The following is a 16263-nucleotide window of genomic DNA, read 5'->3' as shown; positions in this document are numbered from 1 at the left end:
AGGATTAGGAAATGAGTGTGAGTTATATGTGGTTTAAAAGAACGAAAACAGTCAAGATACACACCAAGAAATTTCAGTAAAGTAGCTTGTGGTATAATATTGTTCCCATAAGTCAAGGTGATTGGCTCCTGTACGTCTCTCATACGGTAACGGGTCCTGAAATTGACAATGGTACTCTTTTGGCTGTTAAGAGCCATACCATTTGACCAGCACCAATCCTTTACTTTATCAACAAGACCTTGAGCTATAGAAGTGGCAGATGGCAGGTCCACTGCAGCAATGGAAAAGTTACTGTCATCAGCAAAAAGAACAGGGTGAACATGGGGATGAAGACCATCTACAATATCATTAATGTAAATTTGAAACATTTAAAGTGGTTCAAGCCCAGAGCCCTGTGGGACACCTTTTGATATAGGTAAAATAGAGGAAGAAGTACCATTAACCGAAACATACTGAGATCTCCCTGACAGATAAGACCCTAATTCTAGTGGGACTCCATGCACTCCAAATAAAGACAGTTTAGACAAAAGAACAGAGTGGTCAACCATATCAAAGGCCTTTTAAAAGTCAAGAAACAGACTCAAAGCACACAAGCCCTTGTCCAGATTAACACGACAAACTCTGTTGCATCTGAAAGTGCATACAAGGAAGAGAAAGAGGAACGAAAACCATACTGATGGTTAGTTATGAGAGAAGTTCCAGCAGTCGTATTAGTACTTAACACAAATGAAGAGAGTCAACGATACACTATTTTTGAAGAAACTGAAGAAGTGAACTGAAGAAGTGAGCACATTTTTGTAATGTTTATACTTCAAAAGATCATTCTGTGTCTTACTTTTACATGCAGCCTTGAACAAAGACACATTCATGTGTGTTGCATTGATCAGACCTCTAGACATCCATGGGCATTTGGGTATAGAATTTCTTGGCCTCTTCCTAAGAGGAAAATGCTTATCCAACAGAGTTCCCATACGACACAAAAATAATCTAGTTGCACATTCAACATCATTAGCTTCAAGAACACTAGACCAATCACTACTCTGAAGACTGTGTTTTAAGTTAGAAATTTCTTTATCTGTAAAAGTTCTGAAAGATGACTCACCTGTCTCATCCACAGTAATCTCTGTTTTAGGCACAAATAGTGATAGATAAATAGGGAAGTGATCAGAAAGATCAATGAAAACAAGACCAGAAGTAACTTCAAATTAGGAGAATGAGAAATGAAAATATTATCTATTAAAGTGGCCGAATTTCTTGCAGGGTCAACACGAGAAGGAAAAAAATTGAAGGAAGTAGCCTAGAAGAAGACAGTACATCAAGAAGATGGTCACATTCATCACTTGATCCAACATTTAACATATTATAATTAGAATATCCCAAAACACAATTCCGTTTTTTAGAGAAAGTCCCCACACCAGACAGCTGATCAAGCAAATCACAGAACAGATGTGTTGGAAAAGGAGGAGGCTGATAAAACGAACAAACAGTGTCACACTACACATATACTACATACGTACTACATGCATACATACATACATACTACATACATACATACATACTACATACACTATATACACTACACATGACAAATGCATACAATATTTTTACAAATGAGCACAATATCTATACAAGCAGGCTGAAGTAAAAGAGGGTGGATTGAAAGGTAAAACATATAGGCAACAAAGGAGAAAACGTCTGCAAGAACAAAGAACAATAATAAACTACAAAGTTCAAAAAAAGAAAAAAAATAATAACTTTCAAGTGCAGGGACAAAGGCAAAAACAAAATAAAGAAAAAGGCAAAACAATAAAAGAGGTATCAATGGTTTTTGCAATCCACTTAAATGAATAATGTAAAACAACATAAATGCAAACATAAAAAAAACTTTTAGATCATAAATAAAGTTAACTAAAGTTAAGAGTTAAAATAGTGTTAAATAGAGTTAAAATAAAGTTAAGATTCAACTATTAAGTTTGAACCCACATTCTTCGAAGATGTTTTGGTCTCTGTGAAATACGATCTTATAAAGCCTTAGTGTTGACTGAATTTGGGGAGTTCGCCTATATTAAAGCCCGGATAAGTTTTAAGTTTCTATTAAGTTTATTTCGTTCTTTTAAGTTTTATTTAGCCTGACACTGGTTGGCTAAGCCTGAGTCTTGACTCAGTTTGGCTGGTCCGCCAATATTTGGTGGACCTAATCTTAACCATAAAGTTGACGGGTAAATTCCGTGTGTCACAAGGAAGTGTAGTATTGAGCCATTTTAGCCGAGTGGTTAGCACGCTGGACTTGAATTCCTTTGTCCGTTAGGACAGGGATTCGAGTCGTGGTGTCATGGGTTATTCGGTTTAGAACGGGGTCTGTGGCGTGACTCTAAGCTCAGCTAGAGTCGACAAGGATCTAAATAGGTACCTTGAGAAATATGGGGAAGTAAAAAAGGAATGGCTGTGCGAAAGCACAGAATGGCTGCCTCCCTCCCTTATTGCACTTCCTGGCTGATGGGTCATGAAACGAGGAAAAGCACCGCCGGTAAGGACTGTAAAGTCCAGCACCGTATTTTCTCCTTTTTTATCTCTTCAATCCACCAACTTGTAGAAAACATGTTGGATTAAACTTCACCGAGATCTTTGGAAAACAAGGTAAAAGTATTTTTTACTTTAAGTTCCTAATTTGCTCTCTCTAACTCCATTAAGTGGAGATTTTTAATGAGGCATGATGCCAAACACATCAAAACATTTCAATTCCAATCTTTATATAAAAAATATTTAACGGTTATCGGTAAATAAGTGACAAATTTTTATATCAATTGGCTGGAAAAGATCTATATTCTGACTATTATTCTAGAAGATAGGTTTAAAGGCTAAGAAATATCTTATTTCTGGTTGGGTTTCAAAGGGAAAGCTATTTTTATTATAAGCAGATTATTGAGAATTACAGGGTAAAACCTTAAAACATGGATTTTGGCAAACACACACACATACACAAAATACAAAAAACTTGGGTCTCGAAAGAAAAAGTGGGGTTAATCTTTACTGCACAAAAGTGTAGCATTTAAAATTACTGCATCATTTTACAAGGTTTTAGTTTTTTAATGTTTTTTCTTCTTTTTTTTAGGGGGGTATAATAGAGGGGAATGCCTTAGAACGGTTGAAGCATATAATCCTGCAACAAATATGTGGGTATCACTGCCATCTATGAGAGAACCAAGAGGTAGACTAGATATTGGTGTTGCACAAGGAAAAATTTACGCCATCGGAGGTTGCAGTGGAACGAAAGAGCTTTCCAGCGTTGAAACTTACCAACCTCATGGCACAAAATGGGAAATGGCCCCTCCATTGAAATTTCCAAGGTCCAATATAGGTATGTTTTGTATTATTTACCTACTGACTGATAGGATTAAGTTGTGCTATAAGCTTCGAATATGTATTTAAATGTTAAAATTACTTTAAAAGAAAAAAAAAATCCAGAGTGTAGGGAATCGTGCTTGAAAAATGGGGAGCAACTAAGAGAATTATCTTAATCGTTGTCTTGATTGAACCATTGGGCATGTTCGTTAGAGGCCAGATAGCACCCCTACCAAACTGTAAATCCCTGAGCCATTTGAAGAAGAAGTGGCGAGGGCAAGTAAAGACCTGGATCAATGTAGTCAAGACCGGCCTAGAGCTTATTGAGGGTTTTCGATATCACAGGCGAAGATGGGACAAGCAATAGGTGAAGATCACTGCACAATACATTAATGACCGAGCAATGTAACACTCAACCGTCTGCCAAGTCTTAACTTCAGGGAAAGCTGAAGAGCTTGTTTCCTGAGACACGTACAAGCAGGTGAGTGCTGAATGCGCGAAGGCTATGAAAAGGGCATATCTCAGGAATGGTGTTGGGTATTAAGTAGGAAGTTTCAAGGAATGGTAAGGGGGACGATCGATTGACCAAAAGAAAATATGTGCACACTACCACGACTGCTACTCCTACTACAACTTGTACTTCTGTTGCGACTACTACTAAGACTAGGGATGTTAAGATGAATATTTCAGGAAATGTCGAGGAGTTGAGCTAATCAAAATACCCTACCTGGATACAGGTTGTAGAAAAAGGGTGTAAAAGCAATATCTGAGAAACAGCTTAGAGCACTAGCTGAAACGTCAAGGGTATGATGAGGGGATGTTCAACTGACCAAAAGGTATATGTATACTACCACTGCTACTACTGTCACTTCTGCTACTAATGGAACAGCAACAACTGCTACTACCACTATTACATCTACTCCTGCTACTACTACTATGACCACTGTTATTCCTAAAGCTAACTGTAAGAAAGTGAAAGTTTAAAGGAATATTTAGGAGGAAGCTGAACTGGATCAAAACACACTATGTGCATATAGAATGTCAAAAAGGTGTATCTCATTTATGATATTAAGTCGGAACTCTCAGGGAATGATTAGAGGGGATGACCAATTGGCTAAAATGCTATTTGTGCATGCTACTGCTGCTACTACTGCTGCTATTGCTATAGCTCCAACAACTTCTTCTACTGCGACTACTGCTAAGAGTATCAACGTGAAAATCTAAAGAAATATTGAGGGGGAAGTCGGGTTAAATGAAAAACACTAGGCATGCAGATTGTGAAAAAAGCGTATGAGTAATATTTTAGGAACGACTGGGGGAGAATTTGAAACTTACTAGGCTTGCTGTGGAGGAAGTTAAACTAACCAAAAGGAAACATTTTTTTGCTACTACTTCTACTGCTGCTAATACTATTGCTGCTGCTGCCACTGCTAATACTACTGTTACTACCACTAAAAGTAAGGGCACTAAAGTGAAATTTTCAGTGAATGTTGAGAGGATGCTGAGCTAAATCGAAACATACTGTGTGCATGCAGTTTGTCAAAAGAACGTATCAGCCATCTCCCAGGACCTGCTTAGAGTATTAAATTGAAACTTAAGTGTATTCTGAGGGAAACGCGAAAAAACAAAAGGTGTTATGTGCATAGTGCTTCTACTTCTACAACTGTTGCTACTATTGAAGCTAAGGGTGTTAAGGTGAAGCTTTTTAGAAATTTTAGGGGATGTGAACCAAATCAAAATACACTATGTGCAAGTTGATTCTCGAAAGAGTGTATCAGCAACATTTCAGGAACGGCTTGAAGAATTAAGCTGAAACTTTCAGCGTATATGGAGGGTATTTTGAATTAACCAAACTGTGCTATATGTATACTAATGCTACTGCTACTACGATTTTTGCTACTACTGAGTTTAATGGCATTCAGAGAAAAGTTTCAGCAAGTGTTTAGGGGGACTTTCAACTAAATCAAAACACTATCTACATGCAAGTTGTCAAAATGGCATATAGATAATATCTTAGAAATGGCTTAGAGTAATAAGTTGAAACTCGGGGAGCATGCTGACGGGGATATTGAACTAACCAAAAGACACTATATGGATGTTACCACTTCAGCTACTGCTACTACTTCTGGGTTCAGGTTGCAAAAAGAGTGCATGAGAGCTTAGAGTATTAAGTTTCAGATTTTAGGGCATGTTAAGGGGTACGTTGAACTAACAAAAAGGCATTATATGTATACTACTACTACCAAGAGTCGTTCAAAGACGGGGGGTAACCGGGTCAATTGCCCTGCTTGGAGCAGCTGTGGGGGGCACCACTGGGAGATTGTCCACATCGATAGAAAAATTTTAGTTGTGTTCTTTTCTTTTGCTTATGTTTGAGTCGGGAGGGGGGGGGGCAGTAATTAATTTTTTCTGGATAGCTCCAGTCCTAGGGACGCCTCTACTACTATTACGTCAAACATCGCTGCTGTTCCTAGCGCTACTGAAAAAGTAGCGGACGGAAACAAATTATTCATTCTAATTTGTTTCCCACTGTCTTGAGAAATTCTCTATTGTTCTTCTTGTATTTGGTGTTTGAAACTAAGGGTATTAAGGTAAAATTTTCAGGCAGTATTTAGGAGAATGTTTTACTAAGTCAAAACACACTACTTGCATTCCAGTTCATTGCAAGACATAAAGGTATACGAGGAGAGTTATAGCGTTTTTGTTGTTTCTAATGTTAGCAGTTAGCTTTATCTGAAACTTTTTTAAACCCTTATACATTTCTTTAAGCCCTCTAATTTTTTTTGTTTAGTATTACAATTTTTCATAATAATTATACATTTCAGGTTTTTAATGACTTGTTAAATGCTTTCAATTTTTTTGACTCTTTGATTTTCGTTTTAGGACGTATTAAGAAAGTTATATGTTATTTTCTTATTTATTTAATTTTTTTAATATTTTTTTTTACATAGATTGAAGATTTTTTTTTCACCTGTGGGTCGAACCCTTATTGAGTGGATTTGCACCACGACCACTCCCTGCAATCAAGGGCAATGGTCATTATGTATGCTTTCACCCCTTGGTAAGACCTAGGGGGCTGTCTGGACTGAACATGGATATTACTGAAATAATTAAAATTCCACGTTATGCATTATCGCGGTATACATTACCGCTGAAGATTATCCATTTATAATTTTTTTTTCTTTTAAATGAACAGATGATTTTAAAAAGGGTAAGTCGTGCAATTTCTCAAGAAGCTCCAAGAAAAAGTCCTATATTTTAATGCACCTGTAGAAACTTTGACAGTATTTAAGAGCCGTTACCTGTAAAAGATTGAGAACCTATATGTTAACTCATTATGGGTTAACGAAGTTTGCTATCTGAAAGTTCTTCTAAGACTAATATGGTTTTTATGGCACTTTACCAAGTGACATGTAGCGATCGCAATTTCTGTCGGTCTGTCTGTCTGTACCGGTTTTTCTAGTTTGGGCACTTCCAGATAAGCTAGGACGATGAAATTTCGCAGGCATATTAGAGACGAGACCAGATTAAATTAGAAAGTCTTTTCCCTGATTCGACCGTCTTGGGGGAGGGAGTAGGGGGGACGGTTAATTCGGAAAAATATGAAAAAATGAGGTATTTTTAACTTACGAACGAGTGCCTGGATCTTAATGGGATATGATATCTTACTTCAAATCCCGACTGGATCTAGTGTCTTTGGAGGGAGTTTGGGGGGGGGGACTGGAAATCTTTGAAAACGCTCAGAGTGAAGAGATCGGAATGAAACTTAGTGGGAAGAATAAGCACAAGTCCTAGATACGTGATTGTCATAACTGGATCGGATCCGCTCTCTTTGGGGGAGTTGGGGGGGGGGAAACTAATTCGGTAATTCGGAAAAATTAGAAAAAATGGGATATTTTAACTTACGAACGGGTGATTGGATCCTAATGAAGATTGATTTTTGAAAGGACCTCGTGTCTCAGAGCTCTTGTTTAAAATCCTGATCGGATCCGGTGACATTAGGGGGAGTTGGAGGAAGAAACTAGAAATCTTGGAAAACGCTTAGAGTGGAGAGATCGTGATGATACTTGGTGGGAAGTACAAGTACATGTCCTAGATACGTGATGAAATAACCAGACCGGATTGGCTTTCTTTGGGGGAGTTGGAGGAGGTAATTCGGAAAAAATGGAAAAAAGAGTTGTTTTTAACTTACGAACGGGTGATCAGATCTTAATGAAATTTGATATCTAGAAGGGTCTTGTGTTTCAGAGCTATTATTTAAAATCCTGACCAGATCTGGTGATATTGAGGGGAGTAGGAGGAGGAAATCGGAAATCTTGGAAAACATGAAAATTGAGGTATCTTTATCTTAAGAATGGGTGATCGAATATTAATGAAACTTGATATATAGAAAGATCTTGTGTCTCAGATGCTCCATTTTCAATTCGAATTGGATCTGGGAACATGGGGCATGGATGGGGGGAATCAAAAACTTGAAAACCGAAAATCTTGGAAAAACACTTAGAATGGAGAGATCGGGATGAAACTTGATGGGAAGAATAAGCATAAGTTCTAAATGCGTTATTGACAGAACTGGACCGGATCCGCTCTCTTTGGGGGAGTGAGGGGGGATTTCCAGCGCTTTGGCGAGTTCGGTGCTTCTGGACGTAATAGGACGATGAAAAATGGTTGGCTTGTAAGGACCTGCGCAAATTGACTTGATAACAGTCGTTTCCTCGATTTGACCATCTGGGGGGCAAGAGGGAGAGAAAAAATTGGAAAATATGAAGTATTTTTAACTTAGGAATGGGTGATCGGATCTTAATGAAATTTGATATTTGGAAGGGTCTCGTATCTCAGAGCTGTTATTTTAAATCCCGACAGTATCAGGTGATATTGGGGGAGTTCGAGGGAAACGGGAAATCTTGGAAAACGCTTAGAGTGGAGAGATCGGGATGAAACTTGGTGGGAAAAATAAGCACAAGTCCTAGATCCATGATTAACATAACAAGATTGAATCTGCTCTCTTTTGGGGGAGTTGTGGGGTGGGGCAATTTGGAAAAATTAGAAAAATGGAGATATTTTTAACTTACGAATGGGTGATCAGATCTTAATGAAATTTGATATAGGTAAATCTTGGAAAACGCTTAGAGGGGAGAGATCGGGATGAAACTTCGTGGATATAATAGGCAAATGTCGTAGATGACGTAACCGGACTAGATCCGCGCTCTTTGGGGGAGTTAGGGGGCGGGTTCGGTGCTTTTGGACGTGCTAGGACGAAAAAAAATTGTAGGTGTGTCAGGGACCTGCACAAATTGACTTGATAAATTCGTTTTCCCCGATTTGACCATCCGAGGGGCAGAAAGGGGAGGAAAAATTAGAAAAAATGAGGTATTTTTAACGTACGAATGGGTGATCGGATCTTAATGAATGTTAATATTTAGAAGGACCTTGTGTCTCATAGCTCTTATTTTTAATCCTGACCGGTATTAAGCCTTTGATTTTCCTTTTAAATCAATCTATTGATTCTTTGAATTTTGCTAGAGGTCATGCCATATGAGCTCTTGGCGCTTGGCTCTTCTGACCTCGTCACAAGTGCCATATGTGCTCTTAGCTCTTTTTTGTATGGTTCTCGGATCATCTCATATCATTGATTTAAACCCATGCATGTATTCAATGAAATCCCAAACTACATCAATGATATTAAACACAAATCTGTTAGGTTACTAAAAGAACAGACATGTTATTATAAAAGAATATTTGATTCTATTTTTGCACTTGAAGTTCTAGCCATACTACCATAGTAATACTGCTACTACTGCTATTATTAGCCTCCTTGCACTACACTTCAAACAAATCGATCATTTATTAAACCTTTGTTGGGTATTAAAATTGTGCATGAATCTAGAATGTCGAACAAGGCCTATTATATTGGCTTATTTAAATATGAATTAAAAGGTAATGGCGATGTGCTTCGGTTCATCTACACTGAAAATAAAATCTTCAATTTAGATAAAAACATACAATTAAAGCTAAAATTGTGCATGAATCTAGAATTCCAAACAAGGCTTATTATATAGGCCTATTTAAATATGAATTAAAAGGTAATGGGGATTTGCTTCGGTACATCAACATCCTTTCGAAATACACAAGCTCTTGGGTATTATCTCGTGTTTTTCCAATGTTTTGTCAATTTTTGGACTCTGACGCCCCTCTTAGCATTGTATTGTTATGTTTTTGCCTATATGGGGGTAAATTTTTGTATGTGTCATTTTCTTTTTTATAGGTGTTGCTGATTTGGACGGAAATTTGTATTGTATTGGTGGATGGGACGGACAATCAGCCATAAAAACCTGTGATATGTATAATCCTGTCACCAATCAGTGGAGTAGTATTGCCCCTCTGAATATTGGTAAGTTCTTTTGCCTCTGAATAGCTATTTTTATCAATTGCCTAATTGCCTTTTTAGTCTCTATTCAACTACAAGTAAAAAATAGAGATCAGGTTTATTCTGGCGTTTTATTTTAGTTACTTAACGTGTCCAGCTTTCAAAACTAATGTAAGATAAAGAAAAAAAAACTGAAATACTTTTTTGCTGTTTTAATCAATTACTCTTGTTCAAAAGGTGGATTAGGCTTGCCAAAATGTTCATAGGGGACGAAAGATAAAAGCTAAAAACCAGATAAGTATATCAAAAAGAATATGCAAAAAGAACTAATATTTTTTCTTTTGCTTTTACTTGTGCGTTCGGCTGCTCTATGGCTTTGTATTCCAAGGACTTCGGGATATGGACTTAGAACGATCAGTTCAAAGAATCTTATGGCCTTTTTTTTGCGCCCTCATGCTTTTGGGAGGGATTTTCCTGACCCAGAAATTTTATTTTGTGCCTTCAGTCCAAGAACTTATGGTCATTAGTTTCAAAAGGATCAGGGATCAGAAGTATGTTGGCCAATTTCTGGGCCTCCTACCCAGTCCCTCCAGCAAGTTTTTTTAGTCTGCGAATGATCACTGATAGTTTCGAGCCAATTACATGCCCAAAATACAGCAAACCTCTGTTTTCTATTACAAGTACCTGTGGTTTAAACATTTGAGAATTTGCCTTCTTTTTTGTACTTGCCCTGAGATATGCGGGACTTCTGTAATCTGTAATGGCGTATTTGACTTTCTGAATATTTTCAACTAATAAATATCTTAAAATGTTGATTGGACGTCTTGGGGAACAAAAGGGAGATGCAAAGGGCTCTGACTGCTCTCCAATCATTTTGGACTCTTAAAATGTACTTTTAATTTCGATTGAACGAACCCCCTCCAAATTTTGTACGACCACTCATGTTACGAGGGGTAGGAGAAAAATAGTGAGACAAGTGATACTGCAAGCGATCTGGGAACCACGCACCGTTGTCCTTGAAAAAGTAGGTGTATCAGAACCCTTTCATAGCTCAGTTCGAGTTTTTACCCCGTCCATTAACTACGAAATTTTTGAGAGTGCGACTAGTGAAGTTGCGTTTTCTTTGTGCGTTAGGGGTTAGCTCAATAATAGCCAAAACTCTAAAAAGCAGAATTTTGACTTAATACAATACTTAATACAAAGAATTACCTATTTCAAATATAGCCATTAAAAGGTACGAGCCTGAAAAAAATTGCTTGAAATTTTTGAAAGGGGGAATCACCCCAAAGAGCTGAGGAATCTTAATGAAAATCGGACCGTCAGATTTAGGTTATCGGATAATCCTATTGTAGAGGTTTCAAGCTCCCATGTGCAAAAATATGAGACTTTGTATTTTTTGTCAGAAGAAAGATCACGGATGCGTGTTGTTTTGTTTTTTCTCACGGGTAATCGTATTGAACCAATAGTCCAAGAATACCGAGAGAGGGCTCATCCGAACGGAAATTAAAAGTTGTAGTGCTCATTTTAAGTGACCAAAATAATTGGCCGTTATTTTGGTACTTTAGAAACCATACAAAAGTTTGTGATAGACATGCTGAAGGCCATAATGGTTGTAGTTTTCAAGCTCTGCTACGAACGGTAGGAACAACGTCTCCATTGGTGTGTAGCTGCCCAAGGGAACTACTTTAGAGGCGATAACATTGATATTTGAAAGAAATAAAAACTTTGCTAAGGCAAAAATCAGTCTTATTACTTTTCTTTCACAACTCGTATACGAATTGGCCAGAGAAAACCAAGTTAAAATAGGTTTAAGGCATATGCCTTTCCAATAAGGGCTCGCTCTTGCGCTTCTTCTGGCAGCTCTTAAGCGTACTGCTATTGGCCATTCCTTATGTCATAACAAAAAATTGTCCTTAAAAGATTTGTTGGCTGTGATTCTTGAAAAGTGTATACTAAAAAGAATAAGTTTGTGTCACAAAAGTCTTTTAGGTGTATCGAACTCTGCTGTGACGCAAATTCAAATGTTATTTTTTTCTTTAAGTTTTGTTGTGAAATAAGAGATATAATTAGACATACTGGAATTAATGCTGAAATAGTGTTTATTTCACCAAAAAATCTACGCTGTTTCTTTCTTATCTACAGTAAAAGCAGATTAATTGTCCTTTTTGCCAATTAGCAAATAATAGGGCTATTTGTCCCTAACAATATTTGAGTAGTAACAGTAATTGAGTAATAATGAGAAAACAACAATAAAATGGATCTGTTGCAAATCTGCAAACTCAATAGATTAATGAGAATTCAACATAAATTATCGCTACGTAGGTAGAGTATTTTTAGTAGATTAGTGTAATTAATTCTTATTTTCTTCAAACCATATATATATATTTTTTTTTTTTATTTTCATATATTTAGGTCGATACCAAGCTGGTGTGACTTCTTGTCGTGGTAGAATTTTTGCTGTTGGTGGTACTGATAATTGGAACTGTCTCAATTCGGTGGAGTACTACGATCCAAAGAAGAACGTTTGGGAATTGTTCACTCCTCTAAGTATTGCCAGAAGAGGCTCTGGAGTCGCTTTTTATAATGGTAATTCTAAAAAATGTAGTTTTCTATTCTTTTTAGAAACATAGAATGCCATTTTGATTTGTTTCAATTGGTTGAAAAGGCTAGTATTTACAATCTTAATTTAAGAATTTAAATCAAGAGTTTAAGATTAATTAAGAATGATACCTAAGTCTTAATTAATGCTCTAGTCCGTCGCATTTAATTAGTGAGGCATTTTACTTGAAGTAATGTGACCGAAAGTCAATGTAAATGCAGAGTCCGAAACTCTGCATTTAAAAACAATAAAAACTTTAGCGTAAAGAGCGGGGCGTTGAGGAGGAAAAGCCCCTTTCATATACGGAGTAATTTTTGTTCGTTTTAAGTTTTAATGTCGCTCCTTACTTTCATTTTAAAAAACTTGTTTTTTTTTGTTTAATTTCTGGACGTTTTTGAATTAATGCATGTTTTGATCTTGGCTCTCCGCACAGAAATAATTAAGACGAAATTTGCATATTAATTTTTTTGGGCTAAATGGTTTTCTCATAGTTTTAATCGGCAGATTTTGAGAAAAAAGGAGCGAGGTAGGAGGCCTAGTTGCCCTCCAATTTTTTGATTACTTAAAAAGGCAACTATAACTTATAATTTTTTACGAACGTTTTCATAAGTAAAAAATATACGTAACTTACGAATTAAATTACGTAGCAAACTTCCATATTCGTATGTCTTTATTGCGTATATGAGGGGGCTCACCCGTCGTCGATACCTCGCTCTTTACATTAAAGTTTAAATTTTGTCCCAATTCCTTAAGAATGACCCCTGAATCACAAAGGCCGTAGGATAAATAGTTGAAATTACTAAAAATACTTTAGCGTAAAGAGCGAGGTATTTCGAGAAGGTAAACCCCTCATATGCGTAATAATTTCTGTTCGTTTTAAGTTTTAATGCTGCTTCTCACTTTCAGTAGAAAAAACTTTTCATATTTATTTTTTCATTGTTTTTTTTTTAATAATGCTAGAAAATCCTGCGCCCCCTCCATTGAAAGTCTCTTCTCCCATGAGAAGTTCCTCCATGGAAAGATCCTCCCACGTAACCCCTCCCCCTCAACTCTCCCCCCAAATAAAAAAAAATCCCCCTGAAAACGTCTGTACACTTCCCAGTAACCATTACTATATGTAAACACAGGTCAAAGTTTGTAACTTGCAGCCCCTCCCACGGGGACTGTGGGGGAGTAAGTCGCCCCCAAAGACATAGTTATTAGGTTTTTCAACTATGGTGAATAAAATGGCTATCTCAGAATTATGATCCGGTGACTTTGGGGAAAAAGTAAGCGTGGGAGCCTCCAATTTTTTTGGTCACTTAAAAAGGGCACTAGAACTTTTAATTTCCGTTAGAATGAGCCCTTTTGCGACATTCTAGGACCACTGAGTCGATACGATCACCCCTGGGAAAAAAAAGAACAACAAAAAAACAAATAAACACGCATCCATGATTGTCTTCTGGCAAAACATGCGAAATTCCACATTTTTGTAGATAGGGTCTTGAAACTTCTACAATAAGGTTCTCTGATACGCTGAATCTGATGGTGTGATTTTCGTTAAGATCGTATGACTTTTGGGGGGTGTTTCACCCTATTTTCTAAAATGAGACAAATTTTCTTAGGCTCCTAACTTTTGATGGTTAGGACTAATCTTGGTGAAACTTATATATTTAAATCAGCATTAAAATGCGATTCTTTTCATGTAACTATTAGTATCAAAATTTCATTTTTTAGAGTTTCAGTTACTATTGAGCCGGGTCGCTCGTTACTACAGTTTGTTACCACGAACTGTTTGATATATATGAGATGATTAAGCTTATCTGAATCGACTTGGCTTTGATCAATTTTGCTATTCAGATCGGAGTTAATAGCTTAAATGCATAGACTAATTTTTAACAAGTCAAATATGTTAAATGGTGCATCTAATGATACTTAGAAAGAGAAAGAATCATATGTAGAAAATACTTGCAAAATCCTTTTCGTGGACATTTGGAAAAGAAACATAACACATATAAAAAGACATGAATTAAAGGCTTTTCTCAAACTGCCTGAGCAAAGGGTAATTACCTGTTGCAGAAGAGTAGGGTAAATCATCACTTTGTGCTTGAGTGATTCTCAAGAACTAAAGCCACTTCGACGATGGATCAAATTGGTTTTACGATAACGTCGGTGCGTAATGTGACCGAATTTCAGATGACGATATAAAAAAGTCTCATGCTGCGAATTAAAAAAAAAAAAAAAAAAAAAAAAAAAAAAAAAAAAAAAAAAAAAAAAAAAAACGCTTAGTTATTTCGTTTATCATTCAGAAAGGAAAAATTGCGGTTCACAGATTCTAATACCATGCGTTAAACAGGGATTTTAAGGCATGTTAGAATTAAATATAAAACCTCTACATAATACCATTTTGTTCCTTTTTGTTCCACTGTCCAAAGTGACCTCTAATTCAGAAAGGACGAATTGCCGTTCATGGAATATAATACTAAGTGTTGGACAGCGATCTTAAAGCATGTTAGAATTAAATATAAAACCTCTACATAATTACCATTTTGTTCATTTTTGTGCCACTGTCCAAAGTGACCTCTGAAGCATTTAGCAAGTATTATGAAGAATTCCGAAGCTCAATACTTCTTTAATATTGTCGCATGTCCAGCTATTTAAGCAATCCTTTCTTCTTCTTTTTTGAAAATACACACGTAGGCAAGTGTCTTCATTTTTTCCGTCAATTGTCTCCCAACTCATACAAAGATAATTAAACAACCTGTGATTATTGTTGTAATAGTTACTTCTTTCAATAACATTAGTTAAGCTGGATATCATTTATTCGATAATTCGTTGCCCTTGAAATCAATATATCCAAAATCAAATATCACGCTATAATGTGTAAGATATTAAATGTTATGAAAACGGTAATTGTTTTCACTGCTTTTTTAAAACAGTGTTTTTTTTTTTTTGTTTTTTTTTCAGTCATTGCAATATAAGCCGTGTTTTTTTTTTCTATAAGAAAAAGTGTCATTGCTTTTCTCTCGTCGTAAAAAAGATATTCGCTTTTTTTATTGTAATCGAAACAAGTGTCCTAGTTTTTTTGTTTTGTTTTTTTGGTTCCTTCAAAAAGCTCCATCGGTTTTACATTATTTAATTAATAATAATTGGTAATTTTTCCAGCGACAGTTGTGGCTACCAAGAATGAATGCTAAGAGTGATAAATAATTATCTAGCTTTCTCTCCCCCTCCCTCTCTCTCTCTCTCTCTCTCTCTCTCTTTCTCTCTTTGTCTTTTTTTTTTCTCTTTTATTTTTTCTTTCTCTACTCCCTCTCTCTTGGAATATTGCTGAATGTTATAAAAAATATGATTGCGTCTATAGACTGGTGGTTGAGCGATCTGGTAACTGTAACAAGGCTGAAACTTTGTCTTCGCTTTATTTTTTTTACTTTTTGCTACTGATAGTTTGTGTAAAAATAATTATCTTGTCTCTGTCAGCGAAGGTTTGGGCAATAGCTGGTTCTTATCGGGTTACCTCTGACTTTCACTGTATTTTTTTTATATTTCCTCTTTATTTTTCGATAAAACTGTTTATTTGACTTTTATAGAGAAACTTTGGGCCATCGGTGGTTCTGATGGGGTCGAAACTTTATTTTCAACGGAGTTTTTCGACTTTACTACAAATACCTGGAACAAAGGACCAAACTTGACATCACGTAGGGCTAATACTGGTGTTGCTAACGTTAATAACAAGCTGTTTGCTGTTGGAGGATTTTCAGGTAATACAAAAGTAAAAAGACTTTTTTTTTCTTGGAAACATAGGTTCAAGGATTTTTGGTTCCCGGGATAAATGCCGGATCAGTAAAAATTATATTGAGTACATTTACTATAGCTGCTACTTTTTTGCTTCAATTTTATCCCAGAGTTAATTTAGTTTGCCAGAGAATAACAATAATATTGATTACCCACAAACATACAAAAGTATAAACAGTGG

At 36.3% G+C, this 16263-nt stretch overlaps 1 protein-coding gene across 1 annotated transcript in view; it reads left to right on the top strand.

Moving 5' to 3' along the window:
• Nucleotides 1-16263, top strand: part of LOC136032974 (influenza virus NS1A-binding protein homolog A-like) — a 100360-nt gene that overhangs the window by 77863 nt on the left and 6234 nt on the right. Inside the window, exons 9-12 of the mRNA XM_065713482.1 lie at nucleotides 3113-3358; nucleotides 9608-9733; nucleotides 12122-12295; nucleotides 15878-16048. Coding sequence (XP_065569554.1) covers nucleotides 3113-3358; nucleotides 9608-9733; nucleotides 12122-12295; nucleotides 15878-16048 — 717 coding nt within the window. The remainder of the gene's footprint in view (nucleotides 1-3112; nucleotides 3359-9607; nucleotides 9734-12121; nucleotides 12296-15877; nucleotides 16049-16263) is intronic.

The sequence above is a fragment of the Artemia franciscana genome, chromosome 1 (genome assembly GCF_032884065.1).
Source record: "Artemia franciscana chromosome 1, ASM3288406v1, whole genome shotgun sequence".
Taxonomy (NCBI): Eukaryota; Metazoa; Arthropoda; class Branchiopoda; order Anostraca; family Artemiidae; genus Artemia; species Artemia franciscana.
Note: the sequence above shows the minus strand (reverse complement) of the source record. Positions and strands in the feature narration are given on the sequence as shown.